The 26,413-nt window shown below is 44.6% G+C and overlaps 1 protein-coding gene across 1 annotated transcript in view; it reads left to right on the plus strand.

The window, feature by feature from the left end:
• Nucleotides 1–26,413, plus strand: part of SCD5 (stearoyl-CoA desaturase 5) — a 127,112-nt gene that overhangs the window by 76,120 nt on the left and 24,579 nt on the right. Inside the window, exons 3-4 of the mRNA XM_075606324.1 lie at nt 19,471–19,601; nt 21,427–21,632. Coding sequence (XP_075462439.1) covers nt 19,471–19,601; nt 21,427–21,632 — 337 coding nt within the window. The remainder of the gene's footprint in view (nt 1–19,470; nt 19,602–21,426; nt 21,633–26,413) is intronic.

The raw sequence follows: 26,413 nt of genomic DNA on the forward strand, positions 1-26,413 counted from the left end.
CCCTAGTCAGGAAAAAACCTTTGGTTTAGTTATCGCTCAGTGGAGCAGAGATTTTGTTTGTATTTTGTTCAACTTGTTGCAGTCCCAGTGCCGGGGACTGAATAAAACAGGCATAAACCTGGTAAAGCTGACACTGTGGTACATCTCATCTATCTACTCACCCTAAAAGACTGTGTTCTAGCGGGACAGATGGCCAGAGCCCCAGAGGAAGCCGTTTGTCACAAGACAACATTATCCTACTTAAGTCATAGCTAAACTTGGTTTTACTCACATCCACCCCTGACAAAGGGCTTGTGCTGGAGAGGAGAAGATAGGGGAGATGAGAGAGATATTACAATAACATGACACTGCGCCTGTGCTAATGAGATGTAGAGCACCTATTGTTTTTGCACATAATTATCTTTGAGGTTACATGTTAATCTCAAGGAAAATAATGTCCATAACTATTTTAGGTAACATCACCAGAGTTAATATGATTGGATTACAGGGGATGCAGCACAGTGTTAATGCAGCATTTGAAAAAGAGAACTTAAAATGATGTGTTTTGGTCTCCTATTTCATGTTCCTGATTTTGAAACCAAATCGTATGGAATATAAATCATGTTGGCCGGTGGTCAATAAGTAAGCTCTTAATAACGCAAGTCAATAAACAAGTTATGTTTATATTTTTTTATTATTTGAGGTTATTTTGAACAAACTGACAGCATTCTTGGAAAAATGCAGTACATTTCTTTTAGCGTGCTCCTGAGTAAGCCTTTTTCTGATTAACTGAACACTGCCATGTTCTGCACCGGTGGCCTCTGATGAATTCATTGGCCATGCCATGGTAGACAAACTTCTACACTCAGAGATTAGCCAAGTGTCTCACGGTTATTACACAGCATGGGAGCATTGCGGCAAACCTCTTAATATTGTATACTATCACTGCCTCAATTGATGATGACTACACATCAGTCATTTATATGGAACTGACAAGACATGGTCCAAATGGCTTGGGCAATTCCCATTATCTTACAGTTTTGCAAGGAAGAATTCATGTTTATGTCTAATTTGTAAGCTTTCATGTTCCTTTGCATAGGTGATGCCTGTATACAGTCCTGTATAATGTATTGAAGTAGTAAATAAGAGCAATAAACACACTTGATGTATGTATTTTGTGTTTACATGATAGCTGTTAATGTAGCAGTAAAGAAAACATATTGCAGGTAAGGGTTGTGTTGCACACCAAATTTTCCTATTTCTCCAAAATACTCAACCGCACATGACTTTATCTGTGATTATTCTTTCCTTGTTTTAATGGCTCTTTTTTGTTGAATCATACATTCAGTCACCATATTTATAGCACTTTTTCAGTATAAAAGATATTTTCTGATAGTACTAGTGAAAAGCAATGCAAAGTGACTTGCCTACGGTCACACAGTTTGGTCTATTTGAAATTCAGGTCTCCTTAGTCACAGCTAGGGATGGGCGGAACTGTCAAATCCATTTCTCTGGCTTTCCATTCAAAATCCGTTCCACGTTGTTAAATCCATTGACGGATTGTTCCAGTTTCAATCCGTGCGGATTGATCCAAAACTGCCATTAGATACAATCCGGATAGATTTTTAAGAATCCAATCCAAGGATTCTATAATCTGTTAGTGGATCCTTAGAAATCCGACCATGGATTATTAATCCAACATGTGGTTGTCAGTGATAAAAAAAAACCTCCGAAAAGGGTATATCGCCCTTTTAGACTGATCCGCGGACAAAGGAACTGGCTGATCCAAGTCAGATCCAAATCAACAAACAATTTGCCCATCTCTATTCGCACTAATTCTATGGTATATTAATTTATGGAAATTCTGCACCTAAGCACTTATTTGGTCCATTTTGTTGGTGAGCGAACAGTAGAAGGCTTGCAATGTGTTAAATAGAAACCTGAATAAACGTAATAGTTTTCTGGTTTTATTAGAACGTCCCTTGTAGCGACATACACTAAAATTGCAGTACATTTGTTATGAATGGCACACCAGTGAGCACGTGACTTGTATATGTGACATGGGTTAACTGTACATGGGGGGAACAGAGGGAAGAGACGAGGGAGGGGAGAAGGAGTGAAGATAGCACAAATGGTACCAGGGGGGCAATGTTTCGGGGGTGAACTTGCACTTCAGGTAGCTGACATTGCCATCCTAAAAAACAACTTGACGATACCATGTCTGCTTTCAGTTGTGTTATTGAAACCAGGAAACAGAATATGTTTTTGGGGAATGCCCGTGACTACGTTAGGAAGAGTATACACTTGGCACTGGAGAGATCTATAGAGGGAGGACCAAAGATGGAGAGTCCAGAAACCTTCCCCCTGATCAACGCAATACAGAGTTTGAAGAATCCTCAGAGAGTGATTCCTCAGCCGGTATGGTCCCTTTTCTGGAACAAAGGCAACCCAAGGCCAGACTGTCATGGTTGTGCTCGCCACAAACCAGGGTCGGACCGCGTGGCTGAGGTGGGGTTATATAAGCACTGACCTTAGACTGCGCAGGCTGACCCGGATTGCGCAGTTCGTAGTCGTACATAGCAGGGTCGGGACTGGAGAGAGCAGTGTAGTCAGTGGACGAGCCAGGGTCAGGATTGGAGACATCATGGTTAACGTAGTCCAACCAGGGAGTCGGCAACAGGAGATCAAGCAGGTCTTCCTGCTTCAGCGAAATTGCTGCAGGTCGGGAACGGGGTTTGTGCGAGTGGCGTCCATGGCACCAGTCTCAGGAAGGAGAAGGATGACCGGAGTAGGCACACCGCCAGGCAGCACTGGTAAACCAATGCTTCAGCACAGGAGTCCAGGACGAGCCTGTGCGGGGAGAGAGAGCTACAGACCTCAGGACTCAGAGACAGGCCTCTGCTATGGGAAGGGCAGCAGGCATCAAGAAACAGGGAGCTGAAGTTACGCTGGAGATCCACCGCTTCAGCACAGGAACCAGGACATGGGCTCTGCAATGGAGAGAGAGCAGCAGGCCCCAGGAACTAGGAACATGAACAAGGAACATGAACAGCAACAAGGTGGCCAAACAGGTAGCTATGGCAAACACAATGAACATCCAAGAAGGATTATGCTCGGCAGAGAAGGATTGTGGGAATGCAGTACTTAGAGGCCAGCGGGCCAATCCCCGGAGGAGGGTGTGAGGGCACTGCTCCAATGAGTGAATACAAGGCTGGAGCTGTAGTAAATAGCTTGCACAGCTGCTGTAGATACCAGGGGGAGTGTTCTAGGACTGCACAGGTCTCTACGGCAAGGTAAGCTGTAAACTGAGGTGTGGATTCCTTACACAGATGGGGCCGAAACGCTGGGCATGGTGGAAAAATCACTGCCTATGAGCAACTGAGAAGGGGGATGCAAACCAGGTCATACATTTGGTGGTAAATATCTCTTATAAGACCCTTTCTAATTAATAACTAAGGGTGTTAAATAAGGGACTATCCATTGTCCCCACCTCTCATTCTGGTATACTTTATGATATGTCTCAATAATTTTCTGGAGGACAGCAAGATCCTCTAAATACTTTGGGATATATGTATCATTTAGCTCAAATGTGAGAATTGCTCCAAAACAGATCCAAATCTGCATCTCACTGTTCTGCACCAAATTTGCCATATCACTGGTTATTTACCCCAATTTTTCTCTGCTTGCGCCAGTGAAAAATTAGGGAAGCAATTATAGAAGGGGTTAGGGAAGGAGATAACGCAATGTTATGATACTTATCATAATGTCCTCCTAGAATTGATGCAGGTGAAGAGGCAGGACAATGTTACAATGAAATGTAGGAAAATGATGCATAATACTAGTGCAGTTTACTTTCTCCTATTACATTGTGAAATCCTGCTCTTTAGTGGGCGGTCTCTTACTAGATTGTAAACGTAATTCCAGAGGCACTCTTAATTAGTGAAAAACAATCTCTTTTAATATATTGTATCCCTCATTGATGGACAGTCTCACAAGTATATGCCATTATCACTTAGTATAGAGCAGTTTATCTAAGTATGGGGCCCTCTAGCTCATTAGAGAAAAGTTGCAATTAATAAAGGGTAGTCTTTCTCATTATCATCAAGTTGTCTCACACATTCCTCATCTGTCCTACTCTGCAAAGGGCAATCTCCCTGATGTTAAAAAGCCTTTTATATTTAAAGACCATGGACTTTACAGTCACACAGTGTAACGAGTGATCACCGCAAACTGGACTCAACCGCAAGGCCGAGATGGGGATATAGAAACACCAAACTGGAGCCGCGAAGTCACGTCCAGAATGCAGATGCGTAGTTGTGGGTAGCCGGGCGAGTCGGGGCTGGAGAAGTGAGGAACATAGATAAACTCGCCGTGGTTGGAGGTAGGAGAGGGTATGGATCGTTGGGGTCACTAGCCATGGTCGAGGGTTGGAGAGAGTATGGGTGATTGGGGTCACTAGCCGTGGTCTAGGGTTGGAGAGAGTATGAGTCATTGGGGTCACTAGCCATGGACGAGGGTTGGAGAGAGTATGGGTCATTGGGGTAATTTGCCATTGTCGAGGGTTGGAGAGAGTCTGGGTCATTGGGGTCACTAGCTCTGGTCTAGGGTTGGAGAGAGTATGGGTCATTGGGGTCACTAGCCATAGTCGAGGGTTGAAGAGAGTATGGGTCATTGGGGTCACAAGCCATGGTCGAGGGTTGGAGGGAATATGGGCCATTGGGGTCACTAGCCGTGGTCGAGGGTTGGAGAGAGTATGGGTCGTTGGGGTCACAAGCCGTGGTCGAGGGTTGGAGAGAGGCGGTTAGTCATAGACAGGAGCCAGGGTTCAGGTAAGGAACTGCAATACAAGGTATAGAAAAGGAAGGCAGGAAAAGGCAAAACAGAATGCTTGCGACCAGCATGACGTCACAAGTGAAATACTATTTTGCACAGCCGATTTGCAGAAGCAATCGCTGAGCCTATAAAGGAGGAAAAGCCAATCGCTGAAGAGCTGCACAGCAGAAGCTGATACTAGAATCAGAGCCACGATTCGTTGCTGGGCGGGGTCTGCACAGCAGGTACTGATGAGGAACCAGCAGCAGCAAGGTCCGGATCAAACTCTGGAGCGGAGCCTGAGCCCGATCCTCACACACAGGAAGTCACAGAGTGAATTCTACTTACAATATAAATAAGATTTTTTATCTTGATAGCCTGTGTCAAACAGTACCCTGGAAATACATGTGCACCAAAGCATAACTCTATGATATGCTATCAATGAGTCAAATGCGAAGCACATAGAAACCCTCCATAGGACTTAGATTGCAGCCAAGGTAATTTCAATAGAATAAAATGATTATTGATGTTAAATGCTCTAACATCTTAGTCAAATTACTACAACAGCTGGCAAGGTAGTACGGTTTGATGGCTGATTTTAAATAATGTATGTGCTTTAAGGAAGATGGCTAGATCGCTAGCAGGGTAACCCTGGCTATAATTACTAGTAATAAGAATATATATGAGTGCATTATAATGAAAGCACAGTTGTGCAACAACAGACATCGCATGACCTTGCTGTAGTATCTACATTTCTGATAATCCACTGTACATTTTTTTAAAGGGATATTGTTATTGTCGAGTGAGGGAGTGGCGCAGAAAAGGTACTGTCTCTAAAAACAATGACATTGACGTTGAAGCCTGGTACAAATCCCAGTGTCGACTTCTTGTGACCTTGGGCAAGTCACTTTATCTTCCTGTGCCTGGGGAACTAAAATTAGATTGGAAGCTCTACAGGGCAGGGACTTATTGTGCTGGCAAAATTCTATGTACAGTGCTGCATATACTGTCAGCTATAAAGATTACTATTTGAAGGAAGGTCAGTCTGACACAAAGACGTTTCTTAAAGTAGATTTAGTTTTATTTCTGCCCACAATTAGGATTAATAGTATAGCCTTGTCTCAGTGTGATGAGCACACGCCTCCTGGTTTAGACAAATAATCTCTCGCAAAGCCCTAGTACATATACTTGAAAAAGCATTAACTCTGCATAATCCTCACCACATTCTGCTCATGCGCATTTCCCTCACCCTAGCTTTATCTTCTGTCATGAATTCCCTATACATTCCTTATCTTCTGCATTATTATGGGAATAAGGGGGATTCATCTTTCCTTTGTATCCAGTGTTCACAGCTAGTACCTAAATCATGTATTTGGCATCTAAAGAGTAACAGTTGAAAGATACGTTTTACTTCTCTGGAGATTTACTTATAGTCCATTTACTTGGATGGCCATAAGGTGTCTTATTGAATTGCAGAGCTTAGTAAATAGAGCCCTATTTGCCTTAGGATGCTCCAATTTAATTTTTGGTCTAAGGCTCTGGGAAATAAAGCAGCTAGTCCAAAGTCACAAGAGAACAGAAGTGACTTAAGATGGAATAAAACTTAGAAATGCATAAAGTATTCAATACCAACATCATTCCATACCTTCATCATGACATGGCAATCTTCTGGTCTCAAGGTCAAAACTAATTTCTAATCTAAGTAGAAGAATATAGGATGGTTTCTACATAATCTTTATTTCATGCAGATGGTTACATCAAAAGGTCTTACTAGAATGACCACAGGTGTATGAAGCATCCTACTTATTACCTTCCCTTCCAACTTCAACATGGGGAGAGAAGATATGGGTATCATTTCAGAACACACTAGATTTTCCAAGAGAGAAACTGCATAAACTGTGACTAGTTAAAATTATCTGGATACTGGATCTGAATTTAGTCTGCCCATATAAGTGAATAATTTGAGCAGTATGTCGTATTGATGATATATATAGCTTTATTTTCAAAGTAACTTCCCTCTGCAACCTCTTTTAACACACCCTGGTACTGCCTAATGCTACAAGCTTTTGGTATAGCTGAAGGGGATATCCCTTTTGATGTTTGTGCACTGCGCATGCCAACTGGAAAAACTAAGGCTTCATGCTAATTAATGACTTTAGCCACCTGTCAGCTTTGGACCACTGGTACTCTGCTCTCCCCTATTTGCCTCCACTATCTCACCTGTACTTTTACCTCTACCCCTAGCGCCCACACTCACTCCTAAACTCTCCTTCCTCATTTCCTACTCTCTACTGTCATCTCCCTCATTTTGCAGGGACATCATAGGCTCAGAAAGGAGGAAGAACACAGTGCTTGGGCATCGTGTGTTACTCTCCCATGATCCAAACTTAATAGAGGTCTATAGACGTCAGCTGTAGCTTTATGGTTTTAAAATATTTCAATTTTTTTAAAAACTTTCATAAAGGGAATACACTGTTGACAATCAGGGACAGTTGTATCCTGATTCCACAAGCATTCGACTACCAGACCCCCGTATCAAACTTTTATTTTTTTCATGATAAAAAAAATTTCTTAGCATTTCACAGCACTGGCGAGTAATCCTTCTACGAAGCTTGGACTGCCCTAAATAATTTGTACACCGTTCTACAGAACTACCTAAATGAAGTGTGTTTTAATCCCAAACTTTGGATGACTAAAATATACTTATAGCTAGAGATGGGCGAATGTTTTTGGCGAATCAGCCGGTTCTTTGGTGCATGGATGTCAACAGATCAGTCGCAAATAGAGGGATTCGCGTTTTGCGGATTTTAAAAATTATTATCACCAATACACTCTACGGATTCCGCAGCCCGTGGACGGATCTGTAGAATCCAATTCGCGGATTCAGCAATCTGTTGGCGGATTATTAAGAATTGGATTTTACAAATACGTCCACGGGTTGTATCCAATGAGGGATTTTGTTGAATCCACACGGGGATTGAAACCGGCCAAATCCACACGCGGATTTTATACCGCGAAACAGATTTTGGGGGTAACATCCGGGAAAATCCGGGAAACAGGTTTGGGCGGATTCACCCATCTCTGGTCAAGAGCCCTGAGAATGACTGGGACCAGGGATTGTATCCAATGGCGGTTTCTGATAAATCTGCACGGGCTAAAATTGACCAAATCTGTGTGCAGATTTTACATCGCAAAACGGATTTTGGAAGAAAACTGCGAGAAAATCCAGGGAACAGATTTGGGTGGATTTGCTCAGCTCTACTGATAGCAGCATAACCTCTTATTAAAGTATCCATATTGCTACTTTATCTGTCATTAACCATAGACAGTGGATTGAATGATGCTTATATACAGTATCTAGAGACTAGAATTGCTACACTGTAATTGTTGCAAAATTAACACATTTCTGCCATTAAAGTGTTCAGCCTTACTATCAGGAAACTGGGTTAGTTTCTTAGCATTTAAATTTTGGAGGCAGACCAGTTACATGTGTGTAAAAAGGTAAACTCATATGGGGACCACTTTCTTTATTGCATGCTGTTCAGACAATCATTTATTTGCTCCTTCACCTTCCAAATCACAGTGTCAAACGTCACGGGAACAAGATGCCGTGTGACGTCCGTGGTGTAATTTGACACTGCTATTCGGAAGGAGGAGGAGGGCGGCAGCAAGGAGGCGGCCGTCACATGCAAATGCCTTCACATCAGGCTCGATAGCGCCGCATCTGTATATGGGGGAAGACATTTTGCCGCCCCCAAATTTTGCTGCCTTGGCTAGGGCCTAATGGGCAATCCGCCACGGTGTGTTATTAAAATAAAATCGCAGGGAGCGGGCGCGCTGGCGCTCGTGCGCTGCGCCCTTCTCGGCTGGGCAATTCGTGGCAGGTTAGGTGCACGAGCGGGGGGCGTGTTGGGGGGCGTGGCCAAGACATCACGGAGCTAGTTTGTCCACATTGGCCGAACCGCTCACTTGACGCGCTCAGGCCCTTGCTCATTCTGACCACACACATTGCCGCAATGTGTTTCATCGCGGTCAGCGTGAGCATGCCCGCCCGCTCAGCGCCACCCTGGACAAGGCCTAAGAGCTGTGCAGGGAGATGCAGTTCTCTCTGTGCAGCTCTTACAGACTGCAGGCAGATCGCACAAGCGGAACTTAGAAAAAGACACAGCTAAAGACACTGCTATCCCGAGCGGAATGGCATTTTCCTACCTGACGGTATCTGACTTGCGATAACTCTTTCTGAATACCGTGATAACACAAATGTCAGACCGGTCGGTAGGAACATGCCAAACCGTTCGATATGGTAGAGATCTTAATAGGCCCCAATGTGTTTTCTGGCACCTGATTAGCTCACCAAACAGGGATGTATTAAGCATTTTTTGTAATAGAACATCTTCCCCTGTTTAGAATATACTATGTAACATCAGGGTGTAGCTATAGCGTGAGCAGCTTGGGGGGCCCGCTCTCCCCCTGGTACACTGGCGACACACTTTATTCGAGCTTGGCTAGTCCCACGAATTCGGGTATACCCGGGTGTATTGAGGTTTGTGACTGTTTTCTGCCCGAGTACATTGAGTTATTTTCCAAGCAGGGATTGAAGCATTTTATTCCCGCTGGCTGCAATACTGCACAGTATATATATATAAACTGCATTACAATTCATGAATTTATGCCATCTGGTAGACACGCGAAGCATTGCAGCCTATTAAATCCTAATCATTATCATTTAACAGATCAGCCGCCCATCAGCCAGGCATGAACCCAGGCTGGGAAGGCAAATGCAACGGGGCTTGTCAGAGGTTAGGAGTGGCGCATTCCAGGTATCTGCCAGGTACATACCGGGTATTTGCTCGAATAAAGTGTGTCGGTGCAGTATGCTGCGGCTGAAGGACAGACCAGGACCCAGTGGTTGCAGGCGGGCCGGCGGCTGCACAAAGTAGTTGCCGCCGGGCCCAGCTCTTCCCTGCTTCAGGTTTCTCTCCCCCATACTCTGTCCCACGCTGGCACACTCCAGAACACCCTGCAGCAGGGGAGAGCTGGGTCTGGCAGCAACTGCTCTGTGCGGTCGCCGGCCCGCCAGCCCCCACCGGGTCCCGGCATAAGACCAAGCTAAGTCGGGGTATTTATTATGTTTTGTGGAGGGGGGTGTGTTTTTATTATGTATTGGGGAGAGGGGTGTATGTTTTATTATGTATTGGTAGGAAGGGGAGAGATGATGAGAAGGAGGAGAGATCATGAGGGATGATGATGGGGACGGATGGGGAGAGATGAGAAAGAGGATCAGGGAAAGGATGGAGGAGGAAAATTATTTGCCCAGGGGCCCATGCATTTCTAGCTACGCCACTGTGTATCATACTTAATTAGTTTTCTCCCTTGATCTGTGAGGGTCATCACTGCTTTCAGTGACCTCTCCATCAACTGTTCCCCTCGTGATTTTAATTTGAGTCTTTCATTTAATATTGTATATCTTTACCCATAGTCTCGATTTTATTCAACAGAATTGTAAAAGTTACATTTATTTATATAGTGGGACCAGAGTGCATATAATTAGCGGCTTTCTTTTCTCTCTCCTCATCCCTCAATCTGCAGTCATCAACTCCACCTACTTCCTACATAACAACCCTGTCACTAAAAACAACAGCAACTCCCTATTCTACTCTTTCTTCCTCTCCTTACTAATACTGCTACTATGTTGTGACATCCCCTAATTCTGGCCCTATCCACATACCAATCCTTTCACGTCCCACACCTACCTCAAAGTCTCCTTCTCACCACGCACTACTAATCACTCCAAACTCATCCCCATGTCACTTCTCCCCTTTTCCTGTTCCCTATGGAATGCACAGTCTGTCTGCAACAAACTTACTGTACTACAATACATTACATTCATTTCCAACACTCCCAACCTTCTAGCCATTGGTGGTCTCTCTCTTAGCTACTCCCCTAGACCAGGCAATAGTCAGGGCGGAGAAGTTGGCATACTACTTTCCTCACACTTTCATGAAATACGCATTTGTTCCTCCCTCTGCTTCTCATCCTTCAAAGTACATCCAGTGTGTCTCTTTTCCTCCTTTCCCTCCATGTTGCTGTCATCTATTGTTCCTCTGGACCTACATCTCCATTTATTGACAACTTTGGCACCTGGTTTCCTCACTTCCTCTCTTCTGACACACCTACTGTCATCTTGGGAGATTTTAACATACCTATGGACAATCCCAATGCCACTTCAGCTGCCCATTCTATCTCTATAACTTCCTCCTGTGGTCTCTCCCAGTAGACCACCTCTCCAACTCACTGCAACAGACACTCCTTTAACCTGGTTTTCTCCCACTTCTGTTGTGTCTCAATCTAAGCTGATATGCCCATCCTCGTGATAATGATCCTCTGATCATCACCTCCTAACCTTAAGTCTCACTCTACCCTCTGCACCCTCCACAACCAACTTCCACAAGCACATACAGAAACCTACATGCTCTAGAGCCCCTCTAATTAGCAACATTTTTATAACCTATCCTCTTTCCCATTCCTTTTCCTATCCCGACATAGCAACCTCTCTATATGACTCTACACTCTCATCAGCCTTGGACAAGATGGTTCCTGCCACCACATATCGCCTCCGACAATCCAAGCCACAACCGTGGCGCACACACCTTACCATACCTCCAAACGTTATCATGCACTGCAGAACATTATTGGAAGAAATCCCACTGTGAAGCAGACTTCCTCCACTATAAATTCATACTCTCTTCCTATAACATTGTCCTCTCCCTTGCCAAGCAAACCTACTTCTATTCACTCATACAAGCTCGGTCATCTAACCCTCAACTTCTTTTCGCCACCTTTAATTCCCTTCTCAGCCCAACTACACTTGCACCTCCTTCTACTGTCATGGCCCAAGACCTCACCACCTACTTCACAGACAAGATTGAGTCACTCAGACATAACATATCTTTCAGACATGCACTCATCATGCCCATTCTAAAGAAACCCTCTCTAGAACCAGCATTCCTCTCTAACTACCACCCTATGGGGGCTATGCACTAAGCCAGGGGTGCATGGGCGTCCGGAGAAATTTTTTCAGGGGGGGGCATAATTTTAACGGCCAGTGCCCGGCATGAAAGTGGTGGTGAGTGAACCGTGGCGAGCGAGCCCGACCAGCATAAGGGGGGTTCCCCCCCCCCGAGAAAATTTTGAAAAAAAAGTGGGCAAATGGTGCATTTTCAAGCAAATTTGAGAAAGCTTGAATGTTAATAAAGCAATATTAAATATTAAAAAAACACCATTGCATGCAGTTGCACCACATTATTCATACACACACTCTCCCCCCCCTCTGCATCTCCCATCTCTCCCCCCCCCTGCATCTCCCATATCTCCCCCGCCCTGCATCTCCCATATCTCCCCCCTCTGCATCTCCCATCTCTCTCCCCCCCTGCGTCTCCCATATCTCCCCCCCTGCATCTCCCATCTCTCCCCCCCCTCTGCATCTCCCATCTCTCTCCCCCCCTGCATCTCCCATCTCTCCCCCCCCCTGCATCTCCCATCTCTCTCCCCCCCCTGCATCTCCCATCTCACTCCCCCCTGCATCTCCCATCTCTCTCCCCCCCCTGCATCTCCCATCTCACTCCCCCCCCCCCTGCATCTCCCATCTCTTCCCCCTCTGCATCTCCCATCTCATGGTGAGAGTGATTAGGGGTGCCGGGGTGCAGGAGGGAGGGCCAGAGGGAGAGTCTGGGTGCTGGATGGGGAGTTACAGCGCGGGAGAGCGGGAGGGCACATGGCGGCCCCCACCCCTGCCCCCCCCCAACCTCCCCCCACCCCCAATCTCCCTCGCCCCACCCAAGCTTCTTTGCCCCCCCAATCTCCCTCTCTCCCCCGCATCTCCATCTCTCCCTGGTCCCACGGGTCCCTACCGTATGCGGCCACGGGTTCAGACGGACGGTGAGGCTGGAATGAAACAGACGGTTCGATCGAGGTGCTGGCTGGTGTGCAAAAGCGCGGGAGAGCGTGGCGGCCCCCACCCCTGCGTGACTGCTGCTGTCTACTTTCGCTAAAGCCCCGCCTCCCATCCAATCCCGGGCCGCGGCCCAGCATATTTTATTAAATTAATGCCAGGATCCAGGGGAGGGGCAACCGCCCCCCCTTACCCCCCCTGCGGACGCCCATGCAGGGGTGAGCAAACTTTTTAGGCCGAGTCCCCCTTTTCATCCATCAAATTTCTCGGGCCCCCCCATGCCTGATGTAATCAAAATCACATGCAAAAAAAAAACCCTTTATTAAACGGTATACAATGTAAATACAAATGTCTAAATACTTACCTATTTCAACAGCTCGCGCTTGCAAAATTAGGCTGCGTCCACGCTGCCGCTGAGAGCGGTGACATCACCAACTCTCCAAGCATGAGCACAGAGTGTCCTGCATAATTTTGCAAGCACGAGCGGGGTGGGGTCATGGGTCGTGGCTATTTCTGTGTGTGTGTGGCTGTGTGCATTGACTGCTGCTGAGCGCGCTTCAAATTCAATTTTGTTTGTCTCCCCAAGGACTTAGCTTGGGAGAGCGTACGTGCAGAAATGCAATCCTTTTGAGGAGGCATTCATCCCCCTCTTTGCTACCTCCCTTCCCTCACCCCCCCTTTTTTACTTCTGCCATTTGCCTTTTTATTCTCCCTGCTCTCTGGCTTGCTGTCCCCAGTGTCATCCAAACTCCTACCTACAGTATTATGTATTATTTATTTATTTTTTTCGTTTTCAATGTTGTGTTTTCACTTTTTTTAAATTATGTTTGTACATTCATAGTATGATTGATATAGTGGCAGTCGACCCTTTCACTTGCAGAGGATCGCAGCGAAGCAGGTTGCCAGTGGAGGAGAGCAGGACCATAGCGCTATTGCAGGGCAGACACCGGAATGAGGGCGTACCTCTGAAGCCCTTGCTCGTGCACACACACCATCACATTGCCGCCAACTGCACTATCCTGTTTGGCCGCCCACGCACAGCTTCTTGGCCGCCCGCGCACAGCTTTTTCGCGCTCCCGCTCACAGCGTGTGCCGGCCCTTCTGCACCAGGTTTCGCCGCATGACGCCTGCACCCCCCTAAATAATCTTGCGCCTGCTCAAGGGGTGCGCCCCCCGTTTGTGCACTGCTGCACTAAGCAGTGAACTTTTATGTTTGAGTATAACATTTTGACTCGCCCGTTATAAAATGAAACCAAACGCGGGATTCACTAAGAAGTGAAGCCCATTTTGGTACGTACGATCAAAAACATGCCCTATTGTGCAACCTGTTTTTCCCCCCCTGCTATCGGGCTGTGAATTCTACAGCTCGATAGCTGATAGAAAAAAAAGCAGCCTGTAAGAGCTGCATCGAGACACTGCGTCTCCGTGCACGGCTCTTACAGGCAATCGTACAGTATAAATATACATTTTAATACTAGTGTACATGTGCAGGGGGTCTCCTGAGCTGAACCGCATTGGTTTCAGCCTCGGGGACCTCCTACTTCACGAGATACAGGTCATTTTATGGGGTGCCGGTATCCCCTGTGCTTTTAAATCCCCCACGTCACGTGACCGGGGGATTTAAATCCTGCAGGGGGATACTGGCACACCATAACGGGGCCTGTATCTCATAAAGTAGGTGGTCCCTGAGGCTGAAACCAATGTGGTTCAGCTCAAGATACCCTCTGCTCATATACACTAGTATCAAAACACACATAACAATAAAAAATGATTAATTACTGTAGCGGATAGCTATGGTAATGAAGCTGCTTTAATGTAATTTTTATTAATAGTGTGCGGGAGCAGAGGGTCTCCTGAGCTGGTCTACTACAACCAATCAGATTGGGTATATATATCTCGTAATTGGATTGGCTGAAGTACCATGTGACGGCCATGTTGCTTTTTGTGACTTCATGTTAAAGGGAAAGGAAGCACAGCCATTCTGACTGGCTGGCTTCACTCCCTTTACATGACGTCACATAAAAAAAAAAGCACATGGTTTTCAATGAGATGGCGTGTGAACCATTTGCACTCAACTGTGACGTCACAGGCCTATAAAAGCCTGTGCAGCCTCATTTGACAGCGAGGAGGGAGGACCTCCTCCACCAATACAATAATAATAATAAGAAGAAGACGGCGAGGAGGGAGAAGAAGAAGAAGAAGACGGCGAGGAGTGAGAAGAAGAAGAAGACGATGGCGAGGAGGGAGAAGAAGAAGAAGAAGACGACGGCGAGGAGGGAGAAGAAGAAGAAGAAGAAGACGACGGCGAGGAGGGAGAAGAAGAAGAAGAAGACGACGGCGAGGAGGGAGAAGAAGAAGAAGAAGAAGACGACGACGAGGAGGGAGAAGAAGAAGACGAAGACGGCGAGGAGGAAGAAGAAGAAGACGGCGAGGAGGGAGAAGAAGAAGAAGAAGACGGCGAGGTGGGAGAAGAAGATGAAGAAGACCCCAAAATATATTACAATTAACAGATGAAGATAAAGAAAGATGAAAAGAACTTTGGACTTACCTGCGGCCCGTTGCTGTTTGAGATCGTGGATTGGTTCGAGAGCTAGCTGATACCACAGGAATCGGAGGATGAAGACATCTAAAAGATAAAGAAAAAATGGTTTGTTTGACAAATTTACTTGCAGCAAATACACCACTGCAAGTAAATTTGTCAAACAAACCATACAAAACATTGGAAAATTCTTCAAACAGATCAGATATTAGGAAACATATGTAAAGAAACACCTAGATTTGCCTACAAAAGAGGAGAGAACATCAAGGATATTCTTATCAAAGCAGATAAAAAAGAGCACTATATGAGTACACATTTTTTAAGCAATCCAAAAGCAGGCTGCTATAAGTGTTTTAATTGTTCGGTATGTAACAGTTTAATGACAGGCGATGTATTTTGTCATCCGAGAAGTGGTGCAAAATTTAAAATCAATAAACATATCACCTGCACTACCACACAAGTCATTTATATTATTAAATGTCCTTGTGGACTTTTATATGTGGGTAAGACAAAAAGGAGTCTAAAAACCAGATTTATTGAACATAAAAGTAGAATTAATAATAAATCGGAGAATACGTTTTTTATTGACCATTGTACAGACCACAAGCACCCAGTCTCATCAATTCGTGTAATGGGGATAGAACTAATAAAAAGAAAGTCCACAGGAATTGATGTTGATACACTGTTACTGCAACGTGAGACATACTGGACATACACATTGGACACAGTTTATCCAAAAGGGCTAAATGACTACATATCTTATAGGAGATAAAATTGTTTCTTATATGGCATAGCTGCTGTTGGTGAAAAGCCTTTAAAGTGAGTAAGGGCCAAATAGATTGATAAGCATTCCAAAAGCTTTTATTAAATGTTGATTTTGCACATTCTAAATTTTACACTGGAACACACTATATACAGCTACCACTGATCACATATTATGATTTATTCATGCATAGTAAAGGACTTTTATTGCAGGAAGAGAGAGAAAGAAGGAAAGCCCATTTTTACAGGACTCAAGAAGGACTACAGGATTCCAGTGATGACACAGGACGCAGGAGCGCCTCCCACATCGAGACGCAGAAGGAGGGAAGGCTTACAGCTCATAGAGCGAGCATACAGACCCCACAGCATCACAAGGGAAGGATAATCAATCCAGGCAAGAAGACTGACGTCACAGCAGGCCGACGGGGAGACGATGACGACGCTGGAACGCATGCGCATGCGCAGAAGGGGATCGTGACGTCACTGGAACGCACAGACCGGAAATGGATGAAGAAACCGGAAATGAACTCTCATGGACTATTATGGCTATGCATGAAGGTAGCACTGATCGGGGGAAGCGGATTGGGAGCAGCTGGGGTGATTATGTAACTGTTTTCACTTGTTTTCGCTTGTTTATTAATGTTAGAGGGTATATATACTAGGTATATCCTCATTTGAGTATGCCTTATCACTTGAAAAAGACCTGTTGGTCGAAACGTCGTGTGGCACAATAAATTCATTTATCTTGAAATCCGTGGAGCGCTGGATCTCTCTTTTTTCCTCAGTGTACATTGGAATTTGCCTGGCAGGTACTTCCTTGAACCAGCAGCACCGGTAAACTGTATGTATTTATTATATTATGGTATGCAGCCTTAAACCCCTTTTCCATCTCTTTTGCGCCAGCCTTTAGTTGGTGCAAAGGAATGCTGAGTTTTTACAGTGTGATTCACTTATCACTGCTTTGTGAATCTCGCTGACTGGCAAAAAACTGCGGATTTGCCATTTTTGGCCTGAACGGCGACTTTGTTTTTTTTCACAGAATTTTTTGGGGTGAAAAAAAGCCTTTTAAGAGAGATGCTGCTCTGTTATCACTGTTTTGTGAATCGCGCAGCATGCAGTATCGGTCTTAAAAGCCATTTATCTCAATTAAAAGCAGTTATCACTGCTTAGTGCATAGCCCCCTATCTCTCTTCTCCGGTTCACCTCCAAGCTACTTCAGTGACTTGTATACAACTGCCTATCGCACTTTCTCTCCTTTACCTCTTCATTTGACTCTTTGCAATTTGGTTTCCACCCTCTACACTCCAATGACTAAAGCTAACTAAAGTGGCCAAAGACCAACTCATCTCATGGTCACTTCTCCGTTCTAATTCTCCTGGATCTCTCTGCTACCCTTGTCACTTTTGATTACCCCTTTATCCTGAACACTTTCGACTCTGTTGGCCTCCGTGACGCAGCCTTCTCCTCATTCACATTCTACCTATCCAACCACTTCTTTGGTGTTTCCTTCTCTTGTCTCTCCTCATCTTTACTACCTCTCTGTTGGAATCCAACAAGGCACTGTCCTTGGCCCTCTGCTCTTCTCACTCTGCACCTCTTCCCTTGGTGAACTAATAAAAATAACTAAAACCATTTTTTGGCTTCCAGTATCATCTCTATGCTGATGACAACCATATTTACCTCTTCTCCCTTGACCTCTCCCCTCTCTTTGTCCCGTGTCACTAACTGTCTCTCTGCAATCTCCTCATGGATGTCCCACCACTACCTGAGCTTTACATGTCCAAAACAGAACGAATACTCTTTCCCTCTTCCACTGCCACCCCTACACCCAAACTCTCCCTCAGTGTCAATAACACCACAATCTCATGAACACCTCAAGACTATTTCTCCCTCACTGTGAATAATACCATAATCTCATCAACACCTCAAAAATGCCGTCTGCGGGTGATCTTTGACTTTAATCTCTCCTTCATTCCTCTCATTCTGTCTCAAGAAATTGTGCCATCTCCATCTCCAAAATATTGTTAATACACCCTTTTCTCACTCATGATGCAATTTAAAATCCCAATTCACTCACTCTTCTTGTCCCATCTTGACTACTGCAACCCTCTCCGAATTAGCATTTCACTTTTCCACTATCCCAACTCCAATCCATCCAAAATGCTGCTGTCAGATTCATCTACCTCACTCACCGCTCAGTCTCTGCAGCTCCACTATGGAAATCCCTACACTGGCTTCCCATTTCCCATATCAAAATGTAAAACCCTATCTCTGACATGCAAAGCTCTCAATGATGCTGCCCCACCTTAAATCTTAGTCCTCATCCCCAAATATATCACTAAACACCCCCTACATTCTGCCCACGACATCCGCCTCTCCTCCTGCCTTATCACCTCCTATCACTCCCACCTACAAGACTTCTCCCGCACTGCACCCTCTCTCTGGAATTCCCTACAGGTACTGTACCATCAGACTCTCCCCCAGCTTTCAGACGTTCAAAAACTCCCTGAAAACACACTTTTTCAAGAAAGCCTACCTGGCATATCCCTACCAATTCCAATAGGAAAAGCTATGTGGCTGGACCAATCTCTATTATATGTAACACCCCATACCATTCCCACCCTCAAACCTTAATGGGATCAGCTATGTGACTGGACCATACTCCAACCTGAGGTATACTCCATCCCACAATGAGCAGCCACTTTACCTTTTGTTTCAACATTGTCCCTCATTCCCTCTATACTGTAAGCTCTCACGAGCAGGACCTCACTACCTGTCTGTATCTGTGTGTGCATGTTTCTCCTTATTTCTATTTGTATGCAACGGTGTTTATGTAATAATCGAATCTCTGTACCCCCACTGTACCGCACTATGTAATATGCTGGAGATTCACAAATAAACAATCATATTAATAATATCTCTGATCCCAGGGCATTCAGGTCTACAATAGTCCTGTATTCATATGGAAAATGGAGAGTATGCACCTTCTGCATAGTGTAGGAATTTCCCCCAAAGGTAAAAGTTATTTTTAGTGTATATAATATGTATAATATTCCCTTTGTTTTTTAATCTGTGAAAAGTAAATTATTCATTTGGGGATGTTATGCTTTTAAAAACACCAGGGATTAGTTGTTATAGGAAGAAGGTGTTTCTAATTTACAATACAATGGGATTTATGCTGTGTAATTATTGTGTCAAAATGTTTGTACTGCTATTTTACCAGGTGGTAAAATGATAGATAAATGATGGGATTGTTAAGTGAAGCTTTAATCCATCACAAAAAATAGCATCTGTTGTAATGATCATTTATGTGTACGCAGAATTGATAGTACTGTGTTTTATGCCATAATACCCTATTATTTTATTAAATGCTTTATGAGCGCTGGGAGATAGAATAAAAGCATGCATTGTCCTTTATTTCTTTCAGCATATCTGTGTTTCCTGGTAACAGCTCTGGGAGTAACAGCTGGAGCACATCGCTTATGGAGTCATAGATCTTACAAAGCAAAGCTGCCTCTGAAGATATTCTTAGCTGCAGCCAATTCCATGGCTTTCCAGGTAAAGCATAGAGTGATGTCCGATTTAATTTTAAATGTTGACCACTGGTATTCATCTTTCCTGAATACTCCTGTGGTGGAAGACATTTTATTCCTATCAGCTATCACACTTGTTTTAAATTATTTGCTAGCAGTAATCCACTTGTTTATAAGGGCATAAGCAGCTTTTGCTGCAATAGAAGAAAAGTGTATAGTTTTATTTTAGTGTAACTTAAAACTGATTTACATTGTTTTTCAGGTTTTATGTATTATTAGTACATATTAGGCTCTGAGCCTGCAAAATAATGGTCATTGTCAATGATTATGATAACTAATAATCATAACCAATAACAATGATTCTGATAAAAAGTGCAGGGATACTCTTTCCGTTTGGACACAAACTCATTATAATGTGTTGAGAAGTATATGAGCAATCGGTTGGAAGGCCCGTTATGCCGAGTGTACAAAGATTCCCAGCAAACATTCCCATAATATCTAAGGGCCACACAGATACAGTAGCTTCTTCAGGTAGATTCTCAAAGCTTGAACTGTTCACCAATAAAGGTATCATATTTTGCCCCAACTTGTTTGTATTTTGCAGTTAAAGCAACAATTCCCCATTTTATTTTTCCGATACATATTGTGATGCCCACACCACGTTGCAGTCTCTTTTAGACCCAATATAAGGCAGGAAACACTAATTCTTTATATTGGGTTTATTTACAGGGATTAAATCATACTAACAGGCCCACTGTCCCTTTAAGTCCAAATAAAACATAAAATAAACTCCTACTCCTTTTAGGAGACTTACTGTACCTTCAGCTTCAACCCATACTAACCTGGATGGGCAGCTAAGCTGGTTCCACCCTAAATATGCCCTGGCATATGCAACAATCCACACAGTCTCTGTACATGGCAATAAAGTTTTTTTTTGCTTATCTTAGTCCATTGGAGCTGACATCCCCACTTCAGCGCGGTCTCGTCCTTTCCTTCGTAGGGGAGCTCTGCCCTATGTGAGCTCAGAGAATCTCTCCCCTGTAAATCCAAAATTAAGGATAAGACATCCCCTGCTTCAGCACGGTCTGTACCAGCTTTCACAGCTGTGGAGGACGCTTCTCTGTCCCCTTCTCTGGGACTGCAATTCCTTTCAATGGCAGCTTTCTGGCATGTCTCTCTGGCAGCAATGTCTCTCTGTGTTTGCCTTAAACACTTCCTTCTTCACTAAAGGAGACCATTCTGATTAATTAGACAGCAGCTGCATTAGCTATTCTCTCTAGGGATTAACTTTATGTGAGCTGGAAAGTACACTTACTGCACTGTTACAGCACCTAGAGATACCTGATGGTATCACAATATGTAGTTGATAAAACCTGTAAGCCAATAACATAGAGGGTAACTTGATACTTTTGCCACAGGAAGACCAATGGTCAGAAAATTATGACCTATGCTGTCCATGCACTTCAAACTATTATGTATGATGGAGACCAAAAACATGTCTTTAACAAAGCAGTCATCTAATGATTTGAGATGGTTTTAAACATGAGCTCTAGCTGACAGGAAGTTTATTAACAAAAATAGCACTACTGTAGTGGTTATAGTGAATGACTTTGTTCTTATAAACTTCATGAAAGAGGAATCCTTACACCAAAATGCTGTTGTTTATCATTAGGTCTTAAAAATCACATACTATTAATACATCAGTTATTAATACAACATAGAGGCCCATATTTACTAAGCAGTGCTATTTCATAAGACATCTGCCAGCTCCAGAAGAAACCTTACTGGCCATTTAAGTGAAGGAGGTCGTATGATCTAGTAAAAATGATCTTCCCTTCTTCCCTCTCTAGAATGATATATATGAGTGGTCTCGCGATCATCGGGTGCATCACAAGTTTTCTGAGACAGATGCTGACCCACACAATGCTCGCCGAGGATTCTTCTTTTCACACGTTGGATGGCTGTTCCTCCGGAAACATAGAGAAGTTATTGAAAAAGGAAGAACGTTGGATCTTCAAGACCTGTTGGCTGACCCCGTTGTTATGTTTCAGAGAAAGTATGTGGGAACAGTAGTCGATTGTTCTGTTCACCTCATCTGTTTTACACCTTCTATGTGTCACTAATCATTGTTTATTTTTACCTCAACACTTCCTGCCTTAACCTAGCCCCGTGGATTTTGTTCTGAACCAACTAAAGAACACAGTTGTCTATACTTTCAATTTAGAGAGGTGTAAAATGTTCACTGAAGTTCGCAAACCAGGTTAAATTTGCCCTTTTATATACTGAGCAAAAGGGAGTCAAGCACACCAAAAAATAAGAAAAAAACAAAAGAGCAAAAAAAGGTTATTTAATGACTACAAAAAGTCAAGGTAGCATCCAACGTTTCGATGCCAACATGCACCTTCATCAGGGATGTACCTTTCATATACTACAATTTTCGCCAAAATCAGGCAACATTTTGAGCAATGTGACCTTTTGCAAAAATGTCATGAAAATACAAAATGTAAAAGAAAATTGCACAAAATGTCACTAAGCACATTAGAAGATTGAAGCACATCTCTAACTCAATTTTTGTTGCGTCTACACATATATTGTACTATATTGTACTATGGCATGTTTATATTTGCTTTTCCTCATGAGTTGGTTATTCATTATTCTATTTGTCGAAAACAATAGGCTTTAAAGAAAAAAATAAAAGGTTACGATGATATATATTTAACTATAAAACTATTACCCTTTGTGAACTCTGTCTCTTGTATAGATTTGTTAATTAGTCTGCGCTTACAGTGCCGGCGACAGCGACGCCGCGTCAAAACAAATGCATTGACGCCGTCGCGTGCGCTTATAGTAAGCGCGACGGAGCGACGGCTTGGTCACGATCTCTGGAAGTCATCTCAATTTGATTTTTACAGCCACTGCAGCCTGACGTCGCCGTCGCGTCACCATCGCCGGCACTATAAGCGTAGCCTTACATTTCAAGTTCCGTAAAACATAAAAACCAGCAATTGGAAAAATCAGGCAAGTTAAGTTTTCTAATTACTGCATAGCACTGCAAAATGGCAGAAGTGTAATCCTTTATGTTCTCTAAGGTAAGAATCACTATACAGGCATACCCTGTTTAAGGACACTCACTTTAAGTACACTCGCGAGTAAGTACATCTCGCCCAATAGGTAAACGGCAGCTCACGCATGCGCCTGTCAGCACGTCCTGAACAGCAATACCGGCTCCCTACCTGTACCGAAGCTGTGCGCAAGCGGGGAGACTATAGAGCCTGTTACAAGTGCGTTATTTACATCAGTTATGCACGCATAGGACGATTGCAGTACAGTACATGCATCGATAAGTGGGGAAAAGATAGTGCTTCACTTTAAGTACATTTTCGCTTTACATACATGCTCCGGTCCCATTGCGTACGTTAATGCGGGGTATGCCAGTACATTCTTAGCTGAAGCCTGCATATGCTGATTTGCTCTGCCACATCCTGGCTATATTCATACAGAAATGACTCTGTTAGTGTGGCCTTTATTATTAAATTACATCTGATATCCAACAATACATTAGAGTTTTAGGCATTTCTTTTTTTTAATTAACTTTTAATGTTTTTTTTCCAGATAACAGGCATTCATCCTAATGCCCATGAGTAGTTGTGGTGTATACCAATATAAATGAACTCAATTAATATAGTGGAGAAATTGCTTATAGAAGTCAAAATATATCAATGTATTATCATGATAGGCATTTATACCTCTGCACGAGTATACTCCAAAAAAATGATCTGTTCCTCCAAATTGTCTTACGGTAATAGATAATTATGATATTCTTGTGCTCTGTTGTGCTCAGTAGAAATATAATTTACAAGTGTAAAATAAATAATTGTGTAAAAGATGAAACATGTTTTTTTAACCACAATCTTGTGACAAAAAGGATTGCACAAAATTGAATCCTATTGCTTTGAATTTAATTCCTTTTAATAAAAAGACATGTAGCGCAGTTTCCCCCACACTATGGGAGATGTGGTGGCTACTGAGTGTGTGGTGCATTACCTGTGGCTCACAGGAGTCCTGAACCTCCGCTGCTGGGAGCCTGGGGTGTACCTGATTTGTCTGGTGACAGCACCTCCACCTGTGCGGGATCCTAACAGTGTTGGATAACCCCACCACCGGACCCAATACAAGAATACACACACTGATATAGATAACAGTTTACTGCATGCATATGAAAGAGGAATAACAATGAAACACTCACACCAACTAGGCCACGCAAGGCGTAACCCCACAGTGTCCTCCAACACAGTGTCCACAACCGAATAGGATATTTCCACGAAGTACTGAGGTGCCCCTGGGCACCAACCCCCCTGGTGTCCACAAGAGTTAACCCACACAATGTGGGTGAATGCGCTGCCCACAACTAAAGTGTGATTTGTTGGTGAACTTGGAGATACCTGCTGGGTGCTCCAGCACCCGATAGCGCCGACTGAAGACAAGGGGGCTGTCCAGTCCCACGCCATCGTTGTCAGCGAAGAGTCCGCCTCCACGTAGGGTGGAATCAGCTGGAGGGTCCCACCGTGAAGATAGTCTCTGTGCTTTGCGGGGGTGGTGTGGTCCCAGACCACAGGCCGTAACACCTGCGTGGCGTCCTTCTGTGTCCTTGACACTATAATGGCTAAATGCGGCAGTGTCCCTGTCTAAGGGCCTGTCCCTGTAGCAGCCACAAACTTTACAGGGGAGTTGGGGCCCAGCTGGGGCCTATGTGGGTCTCTGACCCAGTGCTGGGGCCACAGACACCATGCACACACATCCTACCCTTTCCTTGTCCCAGCTCCGACTGACTCGTGGTGCATGAGCGCCAAATGTATCATTCTTGTTGCAGGGGATTGTTGCAGCCCTATTGGCTGTTCTGTGTCACAAGTAGCCATCTCCCAGAGCATACTGGGGCATGTAGTTCAGCAGCGCCTCCAAATGTAGCGCAGCTTCCCTCACCCTATGGGAGATATGGCGGCTACTGAATATGTGGTGCATTACCTGTGGCTCACAGGAGGCCTTGAAGCTACACTGCTTGGAGCCTTTGTGTACCTGATCCATCTGATGACAGTGCCTCCACCTGTTCGAGATCCTAACTATGTTGGATAACCCCGCCACCAGACCCAATGCAAGAATACACAAACTGATATAGATAACAGATTACTGCATGCATAAGAAAAATGAATAACAATGAAACACTCACACCAACTAGGCCACGCACGGCCGTAACCCCAAAGTGTCCTCCAACACAGTGTACTCACACCCTACCCTTTCCTTGTCCTAGCTCCGACTGACTCATGGTGCAGGCGCGCCAAATGTATCAATCCTACTCGCTGGGGAGTTCTGCAGCCCTATTGGCTGTTCTGTGTCACATGTAGCCATCTCCAAGAGCATGCTGGAGCATGTAGTTCCCCCACGGAGCGTGTCTGTAATAGCCGCCGCTATACTATGTCCTGCACATGCGCAGGGTGTACCACGATGGCCGCCGGACCTAACAGGGCACAGCGCATGCGCAACTCCTTATCGCGCATGCGCGTGCATAATAAAGACGGCAATGCCCTCGGCGGAGCTCCGGCGACCGGATCGCCAGCCCGCCTGCCGCTGTTCTCCCCCCTCACACCGCCGACACCTGGGAGATTAGAGGACAGAAGGGAGACCCAGGGGGTCCTGGCCACATACACAAAATAAGTTATAATACAAAAGTCACAAAAACCCTCCACCCTCCACTGTACAGCAGATAAAAATATCACTTGTGAACACATTCACTTCTCAGACAGGTCTGCAACCCTGGCTTTCACCATTATCTCTTAACATTCAATGCTTCCACTGCAGCCAGGGATTCTGGGTAAGTACATGCAAATGAGCACTCACAGTGTGTCACATTTTGCTTCTTGTCCATTTTAGGGGTCCATGCTAAAATGGACAAGGAACAAAAGGTGACACAGTAAATGCTCATTTGCATGTCATTTCCCAGAATCCCTGTCTGCAGTTGAAGCATTGTATGTCAATAGATAATGGGGAAAGGAATGTTTGCGAACTCGTCTGTGACGTGAATGTGCTCAAAAGTTGTATTTTTATTTGCTGTATTTTTTAAAAAATGTAGCCCTTCTTCCCCACCACTAAAGGGGCTGCCAGTACTGCTGTTACCTGTAGGCTCATAGAAGGACTGAGCCTCTACCACTGGGAGCCTGGGGTGATTGTGTGTCCGCCTCGGTGCAGCGCCTCCACCTGAAAGGGATCATAGCGTAGCAGGATAAGCCCCTCCCAGGAACAATCCCAGTAATACACACACACTCAGGTATATATCTATCAACCTTTACTATACACAATAATATCGGTACCTTTACCACACAGTAATATTGCCCCAATTTGATACCACTAGTGAGTGTCCCCCAAAGTACATGGGGTGCCAAGCACCAATACGCTGATGTCCCTTTTCCCAATGTCAAGGACCACCCAAAGTGTGGGAGATAGCGCCATCCCTTGTAGTGTTGATGCACTTAGTTAAGGTACCTGCCAGGTACTCCAGTACCCGGTGCGACTGACTTAGCAGCAGGGATCCGCTTGATCCAGCGACGTCATTGTCCGCGAAGGCGTCCGCCTCTCGTGGGGTGAAGTCCGCCTCTGCGTGGGGTGAATTCCGGCGTGGATAATATCATCTTTGGGAGTCTCTGTGCTTAGAGGTGGTTTGGTCCCAGACCACAGGCCACAATCACCGCGCGGCGTCTTCCTCTCTGTCCCGGACACTAATCAGTAAATGGGGAAGCGTCCGTATCTAAGGGGCCTTCCCTGAAGCAAACACAATCTGCTGGGGTT

Source organism: Ascaphus truei, chromosome 1, assembly GCF_040206685.1.
Source record: "Ascaphus truei isolate aAscTru1 chromosome 1, aAscTru1.hap1, whole genome shotgun sequence".
In the NCBI taxonomy this organism is placed as follows: domain Eukaryota; kingdom Metazoa; phylum Chordata; class Amphibia; order Anura; family Ascaphidae; genus Ascaphus; species Ascaphus truei.